Below are 21,379 nucleotides of genomic sequence, written 5' to 3' on the forward strand. Positions count from 1 at the left end.
TATAGTGCTCACGAAACCCTGGCGTTGCTGCATTGTCCTTGCATGACATTCCTATGGATCCTCCAAAAATTTTAAATTCAATAGTAAAAAACAGTCAATAGGTAAATGACCATGTCTTGAAGACTCTGAGCAGCAATCTTCAACATCTGTAACACAAGTACCTCATTTTCTTATATTACATTCTCTTTCAGAAAAACCTTTATGGCAAATGACCCCCTTTTTAATTCAGAAGGGACTAGAGGGTCTTGCTGGCTCTCCAAAGTCAGTAAAGAAGCTTCAATCTGGAGAAATATTAGTTGAAACATCCACAACCCAACACAGTGAACTCCTCTTGAATTCAACGGCAATTGGGGATATACCTATTGAGGTTACCCCTCATGCTACCTTGAATTCATCATGAAGGAGTTATTGTTCAGAGGGATTTGAACATCTCCGAGTCAGAGATTCTCGCTGGTCTCTCCACTCGAAGAGTTTTTGCAATGAGGCACATCCCCACTGGCAAAGATGGACACTGCCAACAAATACCCTCGTTTTGACATTTACATCATCATGTGCACCTGCCACCATCAAGGCAGGTTATCTAATTTGCAGGGTATAGCCATACATTCCAAACCCTCTCCAATGTCAGAGGTTTGGCCACTGAAAGACATCATGTTGTGGTTCCCTGACATGTGCTCGTTGTGGTGGCAAAGACCACGATGCCTATGAATGTGACATGGACCCACATTGCGTCAACTGCAATGGTTCTCACCCTTCCTACTTTTGTTCTTGCCCAAAATGTTTGGAGGAAAAAGAGGTGCAGTGTTTGGAAACGACTTGTAACATTAGTTATCCTGAGGCTCGGAAATTGATGGTCGCTGCCTGTAGACGGGTAGCCTTGGGTTGGCTCCCTTGGGTCAATCAGCTGGTTCACTTGAGCTAGGGTGAAACAAGTACTAGTGTTGGATGTTCTCAACAGGTGTTGCGGACATTGGATCTGATACTGGTGTTTGGGTATAGTGCTCATGAAACCCTGGCATTGCTGCAGTGTTCTTGTTTGACATTGTAATGTGTCCCCTCGTTGGGCTCCATGGTGGGTGGGGGCAGTGGGCACCGAAATTTTCTTTTTTATTATGGATACTGTAATTAAAAATTTTAGTAAAATAGTGAAAAAACAGTCTAAAGTTAAACGACAACATCTGAAGATTCTGAGCAGCAGTCTTCAACATCTGGAACACCTGTTGTACCTCATTATCTTATCCTACATTCTCTTTCAGACAAACCTTTAGGGTAAATGTCTCCCCTTTTTTGTTGAGAAGGGAATAGAGTGATTTGCTGGCTCTCTAAAGTCACAAAAGTAGCTTCGATCTGGTAACATATTGGTGGAAACATCCACATCTCAACACACTGAACTCTTCTATCTTTCATAAGGATTGGAAAGAGGAAGTTGTTCTAACTAGACTACGCATTTGCCACAGTTTTTTAAGTCGTCATTTTCTTCTTTCTGTAATTGATGCACCAATTTGTTATCTGTGTAACACTCAGGTCACAATAAGCCACATTTTACTGTCATGCCATTGTTATAGTTCAACAATAGCACCAGTTTTAAGGTTTATCATGTTAGACAGTGTCCCACCTTAGAAATTTATCGTGTTTTAATGCTTAATTTAAGTTTTTAAGTTTTTTAATTTATACATTAGACTTTTTTCAATGAGATTCCCTTTTAAGAATTGCAGCTCATCTAGTTCAATTTGAAATTAGAAACTGGCCGTAAAGTAAAATAATTCGAAACCAGAACTGGAAAGGCCGATTTCAGGTGACTAATGCTGCTGTTTGAACTATCTGTTAGTCATCCTTGTGAGTTATTAATAAAATTTTGCTACAAGTCTTTTAAAATTGTTATTACTTTTTGAAAATGGCCATAATGTTAAATAACTCAGAACCAGGACTGGAAAGGCCAACTTAAGGTGACTGGTGGTGGTTTTTGTACTTTCCTGTTAGTCTTGCTGATGAGTAATGATAATTACAGTTATGCTACAGAAAGTCCTTGTTTTACTGTAGTTTTTCTCTTAATGTTATAGACTGGATGTGAACATAGGTTTTACGCTTCTTTTTTTTTACATTGTTTTATTTTACCTTAAGTTTCTTTTATCAATTTCCTAATTTTACTTTAATTTTAACTTTTCACTGATGTTTGGCACAGATAGCCTAGCTACTTTGTGCCATAAAACACCAAATCAACCAACCAATCAAATTATTCTATCTGGATAAGTGCATTTTGGCTTGTGTGAGTCCTATTTTGAGAAATCAACAGTTATGTGATATGACATACTGGCTCTAATATAGGTTAGATTACATATAAAAATATATATCATTTAAACAGTTAAGTTTTTATTTTATTTAATCAAATAAAACTATGATACTTCCATTTGTTTCTTACAACTGATATTCCAAGTGTTATTATTAATAATAGACAGAGGAGTTAAATTTTAGTCAAATTTTTGTTTATTTTCAAAAGCTGGTTTTACCAGTCACAACATTTACTGAAAAAGATTGCTGTACAATAATCAGTCGACATCCATTTTATGGTAGTTTGTGTTAGGCATCATTCCCAAACATGTTTCATGCTCAAAATGGCAGGTAAAAAAAACATTAATTAGTTTTGTTTATAGATAAAGTATGCAAGATATTTTTAAAACCTTTTTAGTTTTCAGAAAAAACATTACATTTTGCTAGGTTCACCAACCATTGTCAGGTGGATTTTGTTGAATGATAGAGCAAAATCATTATGTTTTATAGTATTAAGAATGATATGTTAGGTGACAAAGAACAGATCAGATATGAGTGTTAAAATATAACAGAACGAGGTAAATATAGAGAAATATATTTTGAAAGCTTAAAGGTTTTAAAATGTTACTGGCTTTATCTGTAAACAAAAACATTAATTTTTATGTTGATAGTATTTCCTCTATTTTAATTAAGTGTGTAATTGGTATTTCACTTTTATTGTTTATCTTAAAATTTTAGAAAACAAAAAATTAATCTTTCTATATTAAAATATGAAATTTAAAATGCTTTCTATTAAAAAATAATTTCATTAATTAAATAGAATAGATAAATGGCTTTATAAATTTATTTTTATTTTAAATAAAATTATTAATTCCAATTTTATTAATGTTTACTTTGAAGTTGTCTATAATAAATAGTTTTATATATGTTTGCTGTAGTAACTTAAGTTTTTTATTGATGTATACTAAGTAGTTTGGTATAGCCATTTGGTGTAATAATTTTAAAATTTACTAAGTTTTGCATTATAATATAAATGTATTGATAACATTGTTTCACATGACATTTATAAAACAATGTGTGTATATATTTGGACAGAATGTTTTTGACTTTTGTTCCTATTGTAATTACCTCCATTTATGCATAAAAACTGGATAAAAGTGTGGTAGAGAACAGAGGCAGAACATTAAGAAATGTTTGATGTTAATTGAAAATAATACAGCTTTGACACATCAAGAGTTAACTGACAATCCTTGGAAGCTTTGCATCATCTTAGAATGTTTTTAAAATTATTAAATCCAAATGTAAGTGGTTATAAAAAATATTAGCAACAGGGATCCCATTTAACCCTCAAAGTACCAATTTGTTTTAATGGTGGGGTCTTTATATTGCATCATATTCAACAATTTTAGATTAATGTCTAATTTAACACTTTGTGTAAAGAAGTAATCAAACTAATTAAATTGTTCATTTTATATGTAACATTACGTATGATAAACAGTATTTGGGATAAATGAATGTAGTCTCATGTTATACTTTGAAGTCATCCTAGAAAGAAAAGTAGGGGAATTTTTATATATTTATTTTTTGGTGGTTACAAGGTTGGTCAAATTGACTAATTCCATATGGAGAGGGGGTAAAGAAAATGACAGTTAAATGTAAAAGTTTTACTGAAAAATTCAATTGAAATGTATTAAGGAGGTTTTTAGGGATTACACAAAGGTAGTTTGAAATTTTTAGTTGAAAAATAGTGTTTTTAATCTTAACATGATACTTTGCATGTGGACTATTCAAAAGAAATATTCAATATATTTTTGGACAAATCTTTATGGCCTAGCATGGCCAGGTGGTTAAGACACTCAACTCGTAATCTGAGGGTTGTGAGTTTAAATTCCCGTCACACCAATCGTGCTTGCCTTTTCAGCCATGAGGGTGATATAATGTGACAGTCAATCCCACTATTCATTGGTGAAAAGAGTAGCCCAAAAGTGAGTGGTGATGACAAGCTACCGTCCCTCTAGTCTTACACTTAGGGACGACAAGCACAGACATCCCTCGTGTAGCTTTGCAGGAAATTAAAAAACAAACAAATCTGTAGTTTATTAAAAATACATCAAATTATTAAAATATATAATTTTTGTTTCAAAAAGACTAGTAATATTAACTGAAAGGCTTAAATTTTGTAAAGTAAACATGCTACATTAGTCTTTGTAGATTTAATACTTTGTTGAGAGAGTTGATTGAATATGCTCACACTTTCAGCTGTCAGGTATTATGTTATAATGGTTAACCAACAGTTTTCATTAGTAAAGAGTAGCCTAAGAGTTGGTGATGGAGGATGTTCAGTATCTGCTTTCTTCTATTCTATTACTTATAAGTTAGACTTATTTTGGACATCTCTCTGCTGGTTTCATGTAGAATTCAATAAAATAAGCAAACAGATGTCATTAGTAACTCCAGAACTGGTGAAGCTGTGGACTTGCAGTATATCTGACAATAGGTACATTAACCATTGTTATATAGGTTTATCTAGCTAATGATGTTTTAAGGTGTTTCTGACTTAATTAGTACATTTTAAAGGGAAGTAGTATTTCTAGAGTTAATATGGGTACTTCTGATAATAGGCTGGTTGTGTTGAACTGTAGGTTTTGGCCTTAAATTTTTTTAATAAAAGAAATTATAGTAAAATGTGTGACAAAAATTCTTTGTCCAGATGTAGAAAAAAGTATTAGATTAAAAACTAGCATTCTTTCATCCTCGACTTTTGTTGAAAACCTTGGAAATAAATCCTTTTTTCTGAAAAATTGCTAAATTCTGAGATCTTGGACAATGAATGTAATTCCTATTGTGATTTCTCTGTGATGTAACAATGCATCCATTAAAGGAACATCAGTAGAAGTCTGATACACTCAGCATGTCAGTGTGATGCTTATTTGCTGTCGTCTGTGTTTCACCTGATCTTCCAACTGCAGGCCTAAATTTAGAACATAAACTTTTTAAGAGGTAAACCTGTTTCTGCTTTCTTAATGTTACCCATTTTGTATTTTTTATATGCTGTATGTGTGTGTGAGTTACTGTTCAGTAATATTAGTTGGACCACAAAGTTTACTTCCTGGAAAATTGTTTTCAAAGTTCAAAGTATGACAGCAGCAAAATTGAATAATTAAAAAGTAGTTTTAAAACACAGTTCTAACAAATTATCAGTCTAATGGTCAACTTTATGAATTTATTAAAATTAGCTTCACAGTGGAGTGGCTGTGGACTTGAAATGCTAGAAACTGGGTTTTGACCCTTGTGGTGAGCGGATCACAGATAGGCCATTGTGTAGCTTTGAGTTTATCTTCAAACAAACATTAAAATAAATTCAAATATAATAATGACTTACGATGTTTTTTTTCTTGAAATGGAAGATACTTCTAAATAAACTAATAACATGATTTTTCAATACATTCATTTTGTAAATATATTTCATTAACAAGATGGAATAGTGGAAAAGTTGATGTAAAAATGTTTATTATATTTAAAAATTATTTCAACTATCTCGGTGATCCTGCTACGACTGATTGTAAATAGGTTGTTTAATTAAAAAAGAAGTGTATATTTATTTTTATTGACATCAATTTATTTACAAGCTGAAAACAAATGCTAGACTAAGCAAATAATGTAATATGTGATTGTTCATGGCATTAGTTGGTGAAATTGGTATTTTTTAGGCCTAAAAGTAGTCATTAAAGGTCACATAAGCAGCATAATTTTCAAATGTTTTTCCAAAGTCCATGCTTGAAATTTAGGTATATAATTTTAAGTGTTTTTAACTTCTGCAAATAAAAAAGTTTTCTTTTAATTCAATACCAGAGTTCGTTGTCTAAGCTTGATTTACAGAAGCCAATAAGAAATGTTGTTTATGTGTAGTAGTACTTTTCAGCAATGCTTACAACCTAGATGACAATGTAATTTCAAGACTTTTTACCTAGCAACACTTTATAGATGAAATGAGCACGATTCAGAATAGATAATGTGTTTACTAAATTTTATTGGAAGAATAGTGAAATTGTAGAAATAGAAACTGCTTTTAATATAAATGAAGTATATCCAGCCTGATTTCAATTAAATATTCTACTTGTATAATGTGTGCAAATGGGCAAAGATCACATAAAGTTTGCTAATCGTTTTAGACCATCAGAGAAGATGTTTTTCTCTTCCACAAAAGTACAGTTTGTTTCTCTAGTTTGTAGAATTATCTTGATAGTACCGTTTATTAAATATTTTCTTGGAGATACCCCAGAATTATTTTAGTTGTCTTCCTTGAAACTTCAGAAAAGTTTTTTGTTTAAAATGATGTGAACCTTATGAAACATCATCATGTTTGTTTGAGCAGGTCTTTCACATTTTAGTTGTTTTAATTAATTAAAACGTTTATTACATGCCATTGTTTCTTTGTAAACCTAACTATCCCTAATTTATATTTTTCTCATAAAAATAGATAACAAGATATAAAATATTTTATACAAGATAAATTTTTGTGCCCATGTCTTGTACTCATTTTATCTTTAATAAAGAGTTGAGAGAAATAATAATCTGAAGCAAGTTGTAAAAAAACGTTAACAGTGGGAATTTATGAAATCTACTCAGAGATGTGTTTTCTCATAATCAGATGTTTCAGTTTTTTTCTGTTAACAAAAGGAATGCAGTTTTTCTCCTTTCTCCTTCAAGTTGATCACTAGGCATAAGGTGTTCCTTAAGTTGGAGAGGCTGTAACATACGTATATGTATAGCATTTAACACTGAGTGTATGATTAAAAAAATAATAATAAATAAAAAAATCCTGAATATTTAGTCACATTGTTTTTTAAAACATGTTTTTCAGAGAGCTAGAAGTACTCCTGAAAACCTTAGCCTTGCTGGACTTGATGCTTCACAAGAAAGACTTGGTTCTGGAGGGAGTAGGAAAAGACGACTGTCAAGCCTCCGAAAGTCAATATCTAGTTCTGCACTTGATGAAAGGGAAGAAAATGAATGTACAGATGAATCACCTGAAACTTTGTCACTGGTGACTTTGGAAGACCTATCTTCTAGTCCTTGGAGTCCTAAGAAAATCTCTAGTCTAGCTCATGAACATGTCAAAGGAATGTCAGGTTTGTTGAGATGTCTTTTTTTTTTATTCATTATCTAATTAAAAGCTGTTTTTGTGGCTTTAAGAATAAAGGGTTCTATAATGTTGCTTAAGTTAAGAATATGTTAAACTAAATGTAAGTTATTATAAATTGAATAAACAAAGTGAAATTGATCTTTTGGTATATGTTTATACAAGAAAAGGAATTTGGGACTTATGTTTATTATTGTTGTTCTTGGGTTATTTTTAAATTGGCATAGGCAAGTTCAGTGGTGTGTTTGTGACTTTAGTAAATAAGAACACATATTTTAAGCAATTGTAATTTTCTTAAAACTGTACTAATTACTTCAGACAGAGCAGAGGACAACATTTTGACCTTCCTAGGTCATCTTTTCAACAAAAAGAAAATGCAAAGTGCAATCCTCTTTAAGATTTTAATATGAAGTTAGTCAATTCAAAACATCTTAACTGCTTTGTAGCTATGGATCTATATGTATACATGTTAGTCTTTAAAAAAACTTTGATATTCATTTAATAGGTTCTGAAATTAAATTTGAAGTTGCAAATTAAAAAAAAGCACTTACATGAAAACATCTTGCACTCAAACTATTTAGTCTTAAATAAATAACAAACTTTTAAAACACTTAATAGAAAAATCTCGTATTTGAGTTTGGGAATGCCTGATAGTGCTTACTGATTGTCTGTTTGTGTATCTTCACAAAATTTCATATGATCATACATTAGAGTGACCAGAATCTCAATGTTGCTTTAAAGGTTGTACATAGGTCCATTGGACATACCCTGTAACCTCAGTGTTAATGCACTAAGTGTATAAGATATATGCATAAATTTCCAAATTACTTGACCAGTCTGTCTGAGTGAAAGGTAAAGTTTCAGCCTCTAAAACCTCCTAAATGATTATCAGAAGATGTTTTTCTTGTGTGTGAAAGTTTATCTCAATTTTTCTACCCTAACACTGACTATACCAAAATCATCAATTCAGAGTGAAAGGAAAAGTTAAAAAATGTGAAATACAAGTTTTTTTTCTTTGATTACATTGTTTGTTGGAAATTTTTCAAATGATTTATCTTTACAATTTCAGTTATTAAACTTCTAACACTATCTGCATGGGTCAAGGGTCATAGGCCATATCATTGCATTTGTTGACTCGTATTCAAAATGTTATTGAAGTGTTATTTTATGAATTTATGTTAATAAGTTTCATATCAAATTGTTGATTATAATTCAAGTTTTAGTATTATACATTAGATTAAGAAATTTAATGAAGGTAAATATTGAAAAAAAGATTTCAATTATAAAGTGAGCTTTGATGCCAAGTTTGTTGACACTTACTTTTGATAAACTTGTTTAAATTTTGAACGTAACTCTACTCCAATCAAATCCAAAGAGTTAATGTAGGTTAGTGTTTCTTACATTACTTTTGCAATTGCAGGCTAATTGGTTAGTTTGCTTAACTTGGGTTCAATAGTTTGTGATTCATTACTGCCTATTCAAAAAAATAAGTATTTTTTACTTTAGTAATAGGGGTGTGAAAAGAGTGACAGTCAAATCCATTATTCAATTGTAATATCCCATGAGTTGGCTGTAGGTGAAGTTGAACTACTTGCCTGCCCTCTAGTGTATTAATTCAGAATTAAGATAGCTCTTGATTAGAGTTGTACAGCACACAACGTCAGCTTTTGTATGTTTGTTTGTTTTTTCTTTACCAAAACATAAATTTAAGTAAAGAAAATATTACGTAAAGAGCTAATCTATTCTGATTTAATACTCTTTACTAGTTTCACCAACTCGCAGTTCTCTAATACTGCCTTTAAAAGCAAAACATATAAATAAAGTAGACCTCTGTAGTGGTGGAATGTAAAAAAAAATTGTTTAGTTAGGTTTATGTTCAGCCCTTTATTCATCAATTTTAGCCTAAAATACTTTAGGTGTTCAGTAATATGTGACAAATCATCATAATTAATTATCCATTATTATTCACCAGACTAACTATTTATTTATTTTCTTTGCCAGAATGTGAATTTTAGTGAAGAAAAGATTAGTTAGAGGGCTAATTTATTCTTTGATATGCTACTCATGCTGCAGTAGATTAGTTTTTGGCAAATTCCTGGCTCAATCAGTGCTCCTTAGAAAAATGAATTAAACAAATAAACAACCAAATAACTAATTGTGAGTGCATGTCACACGTTATCCAAACACTTAAAATATTTTGAGTTGTTATGGTAAGTAAAGGACACCTAAAATCAAAACAACCTTTGAAGTTGTATTTTAATTCATGAAGACTGTGTACTCTTGATCTTTGTTGTAGAACTTTTTTTGTTAATATTCTGTATTTTATTATTACTTCTGAATTTATTTTTAAGTTTATTAACTTTTTTCTTCTTTTTTTTTCACTGATCCTACAGCTTCCAGATCTTTGCTGAATGGTATGAAGACTGAAAATGATAGCATGTCCCTGGTTGGAAAAAGACTTGTAACTGAAAAAGAGTGGCAGTCACTAGAGGAGGAGGTAAGCAAATGTGAGAGTTTGGTCTATAATGAAAATGTTTTGTAATATAAGTAACCATTCGTAAGGTTTTTTTTATATGTGTAGGGCAGATTCTTTACAGTAGGTATCTGTAACTTGTCAATAAATTTCAACAATAAACAGACAGCACCCAGTCTACTTATTTTAAAATGGTATATTAAAACAATTCAAATGTATATACAAATGTTGGTTATCAAAGTTTTATTCAGAGCTGGTTCAATTACTTTAGAATACAATTGAAAAGACAAATTATTATTCTTCACTCTGTTATTACAATATCATTTGTGATAATTTCACTTTACAAATTGCCACTATACACTGTTTATGACTACTCACAATCATGCATCAGAGATCTATTTATATTGAACAAATTTTTGGTACATATTTACACCCCTACTAAAGTCTTGAGTGTTTCACACACTACCAAATATATAATCCAATAACACTTGATTAACTTTCTCAACTTAGACTCAGTCAATTTGATTGACAGTGTGACCTCGTTGTTTAATGTCTTTATAGATTTAATACTTCTAACTTTCAGTGTAATGTGTATATCTTTAAAAAATTTGGCATTTTTCATATACAAAAAAAAAATCATATTTTGTAGTAAACTATTTTTAATAATGAATGTATTGAGTATTTGTTTTGAGTAAGTCCATGTACAAAGTAATTTTGATGTTAAGCTTAAAAATTGTTTTCCTCATCTCAAAAATTTGAAATTTTCCTTTGTATAACATTTCAAATGTTTTTTGTTTTTATAAAACTTTGTTTTCTCTACCTTATCTCAAAATGGAATCAGTCTATTTGACTGACCTCATAATCACCACAAAATATGAAATCTAATTTATACTTTTCTTTCTAGAATGCCTTCAGATTGTAATATGAAACTATGTTCATTTATCCCAAGTACCTTTATTCTTGTAACAGTATACATTTATTTATTTATTTTTTATCACCCCTTGAACTATGTATAACTATTAACTGTGCCATTATTAGGTGTAAATCATTTGGTTCATGTTACGTTACTGAATTATGTTACCCACAGGCCTACTACAAGCTGCTTGCTTGAGTGACTCGTGTAACATTTTTTTAGTTTACTGTTATTATTTATTTTTATTTAATCCTAAGTAACTTAAAAAGAATCTTATTTTTATGTCTTAGTTACTTTTATGAAAATAAACATGAAAAATAAGAAATAAGGTACTTATCCAGTCTTCTTTTTCTTGATATCAATTATCACTGATACTTAACCCTACTTTTTATACTAATGGTTATAATGCACTAAAGTATTTTTATTTAGTTAAATAATGCATTAAGAAACATAGACTAATAAAATGTAAAAAGCTGACAAATTTTGCTTACAACCACAGTTCTTCTGGCTTTCTATAACTATGTAACAAAAGCTGTTACAAATTTATCCTAGCTAGGTGTTCTGATTCTCTTTGGAACCAGATAATAAATAATTGACTTTATATTGGTTGTAAGTAATATATATATAATGAAATGTAAGAGAGAACTATCAATAAATTCTAAAAGAGAGGATGTGGCACGAGGGGTTCTGATTTTCTATTCAATAGCTTTGTAAATAAATCAATTTGAAGGTTGTAAAAGTTATTGTTTGGCTGAGCAATGATAATTTTATAGTAAATAATTTGTTTAGTTTCATACTGTTTCAATAGTTGGTGGATAAAATAAAGGTCTAAAGAAAATGTCGTACGTGTTACACTAGGGGAATTTCAGGATTTTCAAAAATATTGCTTTGTGGAATAAAGAACTTAAGGTTGTATACTTTTGAAATATGGATTATTAGCTAAGATTTTACACTATAATAAATAGTATAACATAAATAAAAAGTAGTTTTAATAAAGTATTGAACGTAAGACGTTAAAACTTTGAGTCATGCTCCATATAGGATACCTGGGGTGAGTGAATTAAAACTAGAAAAACTAGGAAGATTCTAGTAATGTGATTTAATAATATAACAGTTACCAAGTCACAATAATTGAGCTACATAAAATGCAGTTCTTAAACAGTTAAGTAAATAAACTAGGGATAAAGTAACAAGCCTACAATTTACTAAATTTAATGCTGGTGCTACATAACTTTTTAAATTGTAATCATCACATTAAAATTAAAATGCAGCAGTTGTGTATACATGGAAGAACATTACTTTTTTTTTTTGTATATCATTTGGGAGCTTTTAAAGGAAAACATTTATTAACTCAAGACATTTAAATTGTACATATTTATGTTTTGTCAAATCCTGAAGGATTTTACTTTCCTAAAGGAGTGTCTACCACTAAGAAAAGAATTAAACTTTACCTGAAATAACTTTTTCTACATTGTGGTTAGTTCTTAAAGAATTTCACCTGTTCAAGGGGAAGAACCACTGTTAGTAAGGGATTAACCTTTTCACTATTTGACCAGTTCCTGGAGAAAAATACATGCTGATAAGTAACTCACAATTAAGGAAATCAGTAAACTTATTTCTGATGATACTTTTCACTTTCTATTCAAATCTTAAAGGATTTTAAGGATGGAAGAAGATTATAGAAAAAGGATTTATAATTTAATTACATATTGGTGGCAGTTGAATTTTCAACAGAAATGATTTTGCATTTTTTTAGTTAAATACATTCTTTTTAGTCAAGAACTGAAATGTTTTTTTTATTCTAATTGTATGTAGCTTTACTTTAATGTATTAATTTCCACATTTTCCTTTTTCATATAAGTTGAAACTTTTGTGAAACATCTTTACAGGTTAAGCGTGCACGGGAAAAGATAGGACAACCTTGTGCAATGTGCTCAAACTATGAGGTCCGACTCCAGCAGGCTCAGCAGTCGGAAGCAACACAGCGACAACAGGTGACAGGCTTGCAACAAGTAATTGCCAAGTATAAAGAGGACCTGCAGAGGGAACAGAATTTCCGCCATGAGCTTGAGCAGAAGTTCAACAAATATGCCGACGATTACAAAAAAGAGGCAATTTTGTTTCCTTTTTTTTCTTTTGGAAGGTTAATTTAGGCTTAAATATTTATCTGCTAGACATAAGTAACATCAACTCTATTAAGGAGCAGCAGTATTTAGATGTAAAGTAAGAGAAACTTCAATGATAAAAATCTTAGCAAGTAGAAATACCCCTGAACTGGCAGAGAAGTTTTGGATTTCGGAATATCTGGAATAAAGTATGTGATCCACAGCTATTTATCTAAAGTGTTAATCATGTTTGCTGTACAGGGTGGCATCATGAAAGTCTTCTTCCTGAGCTGTATTTCTTTATAAGTTTTGTGGCTTTTCCACAAGTACATATAAAAATCTATTTCACATCCTCCACGTGCAAAATTTTATGAAGCTTAGAATCTACAGCAAGCAGTTAACAAGTACAAAGATCATAACTGGAAGATGAAGTTGTTTGCTATACTTGTTAATTTACTGTTATGTTTTAAGAAAAAATTATAACTAATAAATAGTAATGTATATACACACATAATGTAATATAACAGAGGTGGGACTAATTTACAAAATATTAGTCCACTAAAACACAGCCAAGTCGAGTCATTTTGTAAATACTAAAGGTTGGTTTCATGTTATTGAATACAGTAACATGAGTGCATGTAAAGGCATGGCTGAAAAGTCAGTGTAATATATATATAAAGTTATGAAACTTAAGCTATTTAAATTAAACATTTGTATTTATCTTATAATTTGTAGTCATTCTAAATGAAAACAAGCACAATTTATATTTCCTAATTTTTTAAAATAGTTATATCATTCAAATTTACTAAAACTGTACAGATATTCAACAGTGAAAGTAACTTCTTCAGCAATGACTGGGTCCCTTTGACCAATCTTGTAACCATTGCTTATTATAGTTTTCATGCTGTAACTTTTAAAATAGTAAGTATATGCTGATAAATTTTGGCAGATTTATCAGTAAAGATTACAATACTTTCATACACAAAATATCAACTTTTATTTTTGTTAAGTCGTAAGGTTCAAGTAATGTTTTCTCATGCCTTCTTTCACATGTTACCTATCCAATATGTAAAGTGATTTTTTGATTTTAATGTTAATACTTTTATGCATTGGAAAGTGTTTACATTTCACATGTAAAATTTTTATAATCTCTAGATAATTATCAAACATCTTTTTAAGAAAAAAATATTATATTTCAGCTGTTATCTATTTCAATACCATAGAATTTCATTATAATTTGTCAACCTTTGTAACTAAGCTATAGTTGGGTAAAATAAATGTGAAATTTTGAGCACACAAAAGACTCAACCAAAAAAAAAATTTTGAAGTCTAGTATTGAAAAAAATGAGTTGATGTTGTGATACTTGGAAATGGCTGAGAAAGCCACTAGGGGGATATTCTTAATTTTTGATTGGTTATTCTCATGTCACAGACAGAAGTAATTGTATATGAGGAAGTGTTTCCAAAAATGGAAATAGATTGGTAGGGCCACTTTGTTTGATTCATTACATAAGCAGTATGTCAGCAAATAGAAAAGATAGGAGGTTCCTATTTTAAATTCTAGATTGTCAGTATTGATAATTTGGGTTCCTAATTCAAAAGAAACTATATATTTTATAATTGAACATCACAAACATACATTTAATGTAAACCAGTACTGCATTCAACGTCCCACATGACCCAAAAGTTAGTTTTCAGGTATGTTTTTTTAATATTTACTTTTACACACAGAAATTTAATGTATAATACTAAAATCTGAATTATAATATATTGTTTGACACCAAACTTATTAACATGGATTCATCTTATGCTAGTTCAATAAAAACAAGTTTGAATGCATGTCAATAAATGCAATGATGTGGCCTCTGAGCTGTGATAGGTGTGGAGAAGGTTAATACCATTAAAAATAGGTTAGCGATCACTGCTGGATGGTGGTACATAGATAACCCACCAATACAAAATCGTGGAGAAAACTGTAATTAAGATTATTTTAAAATTTTAATAGTACTACAAAGTATGTGTTTTACCCCAAATGTATGATGGTAATTTAGGTTGTTTGTGTACAGAATGCTCTAACCTGTAAAGAATGTGTGTTATGCATCATACTACAGTGATGATCATGATCAGTCAGTGAATAATATAGCTCAACTACTGGCTTAAGATTTCCAGATACTAAGCTGACTTTCCCCTAGTCTGTCAGTTCAAATTTAGGAATGACTAGTGCAGATATTCCTTTTGTAATTTTGTGCAAATTTTTGAATTAAACGAATAACGCATAACAGTTTGAATATGTGGTTATGTACAAGTTTCCTCAGCGAAATGTATTTAATATAATTAACCTGAATAATCCAATCATAATATTTTACTGTTGTTTTAATATATGAACTCATTATTGAATTTCTCGTAAAACAGTCTGAATCAATGTAGTTTGAACAGACCCGTATTCAAGATGTCTATTCACAAAATCTACATCTGCCTTTCCGTCTCGTATTTCTGTGGTCAGGTACACTTGTTATATATCCATTTTAGCTTATTGTGAAAATCAAGAGGCAGGCCTCCACTTTCACTTTGTTTTTTCAGATAAATCCTTCTATAATTCACAATTTTCCTGATTTAACAGAATTTAAGATACAGTACATTCACAAGTTAATAAAGCAGTTGGAGAATTGGTAAAATGCACAGCTGGATTAGTATGGTTGTACCTTTAATCAGAAAGTAGTCTTGACAAAAAAAGAAAAGTCAATCAACATAAAATTTGTTAATTTCTATTCATTTACTGGATTTTGATGACTTTCTTATTAACAAAAATAATTACAAATTACCATAGTTAACATGTATTTTAAAACTAATTTTTGTATAATTTTTTTTAACTTTTAGTGATTATTACTGCAGGTCTTTCAGTAACCATTAATTTATTACCAAGAGCAGTCATAAGAGATTCTAACTTGAACACTAAAAAAACTGATGGTTTTAGTATTACGAAATGAAATATAAACTTGTGAAATATTTTACTTCAGCTGTGAATGATGTAGGTTTTTAACTTGAAATTCACAGGTTAGCGAGCTGTTTAGCAAGTTTGAAGAAGCGGAAAGGTTATCTTTGGATCTCAAAGCAAGCTACACAGCATGCTACAATGATGTTTACGATCAGTTGGTGAGTAGCATTATAGCTAGACTAGTGATTAAGTTTTACAGATATCTAACAAACTTTTAAAATACCTCGTGCAAATAAATGTTTTTACAAATTTTTGAAATAATTAAATAATTCAGTAGTATTTTATGAAAGCCAATTTAATTCAAACTAAGAACCAACAGATCAAAGTCCGTGTTTTACTGTATTTAAACTAATAAGTTTGAATGTTATATTGTTTAAGAATCAAATGCTCGATATAAAGATTGTGAAGAATATTTTACTCTATTTAATGTGTAAAACTTATCAGACTGGTTCTGAGAAGCTTCATTTATCCATCAAAACATTAAACTAGGAATTTGATCTTTTTTAATCTTTTGTGAAGCCATGGGATAAAACCCCCTTATTAAAATAGAAAGTTCTTTGTGAATGTAAATCCACTTGTCGAATCAATTGGCTATAAATATCCAATTGGATACATCCCTTTTATGCATCGTAAGGGTTAAAATACACTGAAACGTATACTTTTAAGTTTAACTTCAGTATTAATCAAGGCAAATTTTAATTTTGGTTATGTAAGGTTGTTTTTTTTGTTTTTTTTTTAATATCTGTCACTAGTTTCTGGTTAAAGCAAGCTATCTATATGGATCAGAAAAAGAAAGTTAGCTTAATAAATGATATTTAATATAATGGTCTGTTTTGGAGCATGTAATAAAAAAAAAAAAACTTGTAACAATCAGGATGTATTGATTCACATTAGTGGTGTATGAGTATCGTTGATCACACATTAGGCCATAAAATCAGTAATATCCCTCAAGATTTGGCCAATTTACAATTTAGGGTAGCTCTAAGTGTATATATTAAACTAACAGTTAAAATAATAATCATAATATCTCGAGCATTATCATGACTTGAACATTTTCCAGACTAGATGTATTCTGTAGTGTGGGATCTTGTTTAAAGTATGTATATTTTAAAGCAAACTGATGGTTATATGTATATATCACAGTGTCTTACTGTGTATTATAAAGTTTTGAAAAATATGTTTTAGCTAAACTTGTCTAAATGAGAAATTTTGGTCAGCTAAGAGCTTTAAAAACACAAATTTCAAGAGAAAGTGATGTCACTTATTTCTGCTCCTATATAAAAACTGGTTTCGGGGGTTGTTGTGAATGTCAGTACAACTTTTCATCATGATTGTTTTGTGATGTCCTCTCTTTTATTAGCTCTATTTAGTTTTATTTGCCTAGATCATTTTCTTTGTAAGGACTGACTTGTATTTTGATTAATTATTTACGTGTTCTAGCAAGAACATTAATTGCTACAAAGAATGTACAATCTGAAACTTTGCTGAGAAAAGAACGTTTGGTTATTTTTAATAATCTGAAGTTAATCTAAAAAGGTTTGATAGTTTTACAAATATATTTTTTCAAATCATACCAAATTTAATATAAAGTCGTATTGACTGCAGAAGTTTTAGCATGATTTTCATTCCTGTTGTCGTTAGTTTGAGTATTTTACACCAGATTATTAACACTGCATATATGTTTATAATTATCTCATGTTTTATTAGTAAGAATACGGCATACAAAACTCTGAACGTTAATATTGGTTTATACGATTATACATTTTTATGTTCATGTCAATATCTATTCAAAATATTGTATTTCAGAAAAAGCTGAAAAGTGAGAAGGAAAAGATGAAGGCTTCCGTAAGTACTTCTTGCCCTAATATGTTCGGCCTGTTATTTCATTATTCAGTCTGCTTAAGATAGTTAAATATACTAAAAAGATACTTTGTGTCTTGTTTATAGTAAGGTGCACATATTTGTCCATGCAGTACAATTTAGTGTAACTTACCTTCATCTGTTCCAATATTTAGAATTATGTTGAAACAAAATATTTTCACTTATTCAGTAATTGTTGGGGCAGAAAATAAAACCCTTTACATGGCAAAAAACCTACTTTAAAATAGGGTAAATTATTAGTTGCAGAAATTATTACACAAAATGCACATGCATAATTAATTTTGTTTCTTTCACCAGTATTGTTGAGCTTTCAAATGCTGACAGAATATTAAATTAAAAGAAACCATTATTCTTGTCAATTGCAAGAATTTGGCCACTAAAAGATCAAAAGTAGAAATTATTATCTCTTTTGTGTGACTTTTATACCTGTTTAATGTACAATAGATAAATTAGAAATTATGTAAGTTTTTTAAACTTTTTTTTTTCCCACAAAGAAAGGAAATTATGATCACAGAAGTTACTTAATTTGTAGTTAATGTTTGGAAATCAATTTAAATATAAAATAATGTGCTCCATTAACTCGTTTAATTTGAGACCTTAAAATATAATTTAATAAGATACTGTGTGGGAAGTTATTTTACTGAAGTTTTAGGGTGAGACCAGGTGTGCAAAGTTGCTTTGGCTAGTGGAGAAAATAGTCTACCTTTATCACCCACTTTCACAATTTGTGCCATTTTTAGTATGTAAATTTTTATTTTGGTACATATCTATGTGCATGTATGTCATTTGGATTTTATTATTTCTTTTTATTTTCTAAAATAATATTTAATCTGATACACAAATAAACCTTTTTGATAAACTTCTGCAGTGTATTATTATTCTTACTTAGTTGCTTAATAAAGAAAGTTTTTTTTTTCATAATTCCATTGGATAATTAAATTTTCCTTCACTATAACCCTAATGTACAGTGTGTTTTTTTAAGAAATATTTCAGAAATGTTTGAAAAAGAGTAACTTTTACTATCTATAAAAACAATATTTTTTTTTAAATGCATCCTGCTAGTTCACGAAGTTGCAAGCTGAAAACAACTCCTTAATGGCAAAACACATTGCTCGTGCTCAGCAGATACAAAGTGAAGTTATAAATCTTCCTAACACAGCTGAGGTTAGTACTTCAAATATTGACAAGCACTAAAGAAGGTGTGATATTTGTTTGAATGTACCCTTAGACACAGACTGTTTTGACTTAGCTGGAAGTAATTATAGCAGCTGAATTAGGGTAAATGGAATCAAGATATTTCACTTATAACAAAGCAACTGTAAAAAGGATTTAACTGAACAATATCATATGACTTGAATTGGATTATTGGTCAGACTTGAGGCCAGTCCACCAATCATTAAATGTTTTAACAATTTCATAAGGATGTGTAGGACATCCTACATGCTATATTCCAAGATCAAACCTGGGTGTTTTAATAAATAGATTATATATTTAAAACATCTAAATCTTCTAGAATAAGCATTGCTCTAAGGTTTAGAGCCCTCTAGTGTCTTAGTTGGAATGAAACCCAGAATATTGAGATGCTTATGCTCAGAACCGACTTACACAAATAGATAACAATATTTATGGGACCTAAAATAAAAATGTCTCTCTTTACTATAAGACAGAAAATCTGTTATAGAAATTTTAGATTATAAAATGTTTCAGAATAACTTTAGAATCTTAAGTCCTTGCTTTTCAAAGAGGGTGGTTGGCTTTTGAAGTGAGCTGTCTTCAAGTATGGTGGAGGCAGAAAATGTAACTGAGTTCAAGAAAAGATTGGATGAATACGTAAGTAATAAGGGATGTTATAGTTGGGAGCTGGAAGGGACATCATTGATGGACTTAGTAAGGGATGTTATACAGGGTATTCAGAATGCCACTGTGCAGTTTTGAAAGCAGCAACAACAGCATTCATTCAGTCTATTTCAAGCCAGCAACTGATAGCAGTGTTTAGAAACAAAATAAGAAGGATCCAAGCCTGTATTGATGCCAATGGGGTCATTTTCAACATTGTTTATAATTGTCATTCATATTCACCTCCTGTATTCTATATTGAAACATGTCTGTTAATAAATATATAAGTGCACAGTGACTTTCCAAACACCCTGCAGTTGGGATCTGGAAAGGACATCCTTGATAGGCTAATAAGCTTCTGTTTGTCCCTTTATAATTTTATAAAATTTATTGGGAATGGTGTATTGTTTTATTTATAATGGTGACATTTCAAGTTCTTTGATAGAATTATATCTAAAGATTTTGTTACCAATTAAAACATTTTTTTGTGTATTTGTATGTTTTCATATTTTAAGTATAAATTTTCTAATTTGAAAGAGATCTGTATGATCTGTTCATAATGTGATGTTTAGTACTGAAGAATCATACAGTTAGAATTATTATCTACACACTTAGCAAAATTATAAGTAGTTATCAAGTTACCAACTTTTCTTTCTAGGAAATGCAGTTTTTGTATTTGAAACTACGAGAAGACTTGATAACAGCCCAGGTGGCCAAAGAACAAACAGAAGAGTCCCTCAAGAGTGAAATTCTCTTCTTGCGGGATCAGCTTATGGGAGAACAGAATGCTAAAGAAACATTAGAAGACACACTTACGCAAGAAATTGACCATCTGCGAGAACAGCTTGGTATTTGTAATTCATACCTCACTTGTGTTTGTAAAGACGACTTTAGGGTTTACACTTACGAAACTTGTTACTCTGAACGAAGTGCCTGTGGCTGGTAAAAGTTGTATAATTGTGTAACTTCTGAAACTTTTAGGGTTGCTGAACATACTGATCATATTAAATTTTGTTTTGTTATGAATGAGTTGATTTTTTTTTAAGGTCATTTCTGCTGTGATAAATGAATTGTGTGTAATATTAGGTATTTTTGAGAGCATCAAGACAGAATTTGAGATTGAAAAATCTAAACGAACAGAAGTGGAACAAAAGCTTAAACATTTCCAATCTCATGTGAACCAGGCTCATGGAGAAGGGCAGAAACACATAAGTGAGCTAAAGAAAACCATAGAAGAAACAGGAGCCACTAATGTAAGAACTCTAGGTAGAACTCTAACAGATGTTTTACTTAAAGCTTTAATTTACATGTTTTTCAGATTATTTGGTTAAGTTTGATGTGGATGTTGAAAAACACTTGAAGAAAAGTCAAAGTTTTTTATTGAAGTTTTAAGGCTAGTAAGACGTTTGTGTTTCTTAAATTAAATTAGTTTTATTTCTGAAATATTATGATGAACACCAATACAACATTTCAACATCCAGATTTTTGGTTAAGAAACTTAACCATTCTAAACATGATGACATATGATATGGATGAGAAGAAACAATAATCATTTAATGTCAGTTTGAATTTATTTTGTTTCCTCTATTCATTGCCATTTTAAGGAATTTGACTGACTGTATGCATGATCTAGTACAATATAAATAAGGTATATAATAGATATTTATTGATATGTTTAAAGTTTTTTTCCTTAACATCAGACAAACTTGAAGCCTTCCATATTATTAGCAATCTTTAAACTTAATCACTAATGTATAAAACCATC

General features: G+C 30.2%; 1 protein-coding gene across 7 annotated transcripts in view; it reads left to right on the top strand.

Moving 5' to 3' along the window:
- Nucleotides 1–21,379, top strand: part of LOC143253803 (rab GTPase-binding effector protein 1-like) — a 64,721-nt gene that overhangs the window by 34,328 nt on the left and 9,014 nt on the right. For 6 of the 7 annotated variants that reach the window (XM_076508211.1, XM_076508205.1, XM_076508208.1 and 3 more), the window contains 8 exons: nt 7,133–7,400; nt 9,805–9,908; nt 12,687–12,908; nt 15,957–16,055; nt 17,704–17,742; nt 18,841–18,942; nt 20,273–20,462; nt 20,701–20,867. In XM_076508211.1, the coding sequence (XP_076364326.1) occupies nt 7,133–7,400; nt 9,805–9,908; nt 12,687–12,908; nt 15,957–16,055; nt 17,704–17,742; nt 18,841–18,942; nt 20,273–20,462; nt 20,701–20,867 (1,191 nt within the window). The remainder of the gene's footprint in view (nt 1–7,132; nt 7,401–9,804; nt 9,909–12,686; nt 12,909–15,956; nt 16,056–17,703; nt 17,743–18,840; nt 18,943–20,272; nt 20,463–20,700; nt 20,868–21,379) is intronic. The other variant, XM_076508207.1, reaches the window with a different exon arrangement.

This window comes from Tachypleus tridentatus, chromosome 6 (assembly GCF_004210375.1).
Source record: "Tachypleus tridentatus isolate NWPU-2018 chromosome 6, ASM421037v1, whole genome shotgun sequence".
NCBI classification, from domain to species: domain Eukaryota; kingdom Metazoa; phylum Arthropoda; class Merostomata; order Xiphosura; family Limulidae; genus Tachypleus; species Tachypleus tridentatus.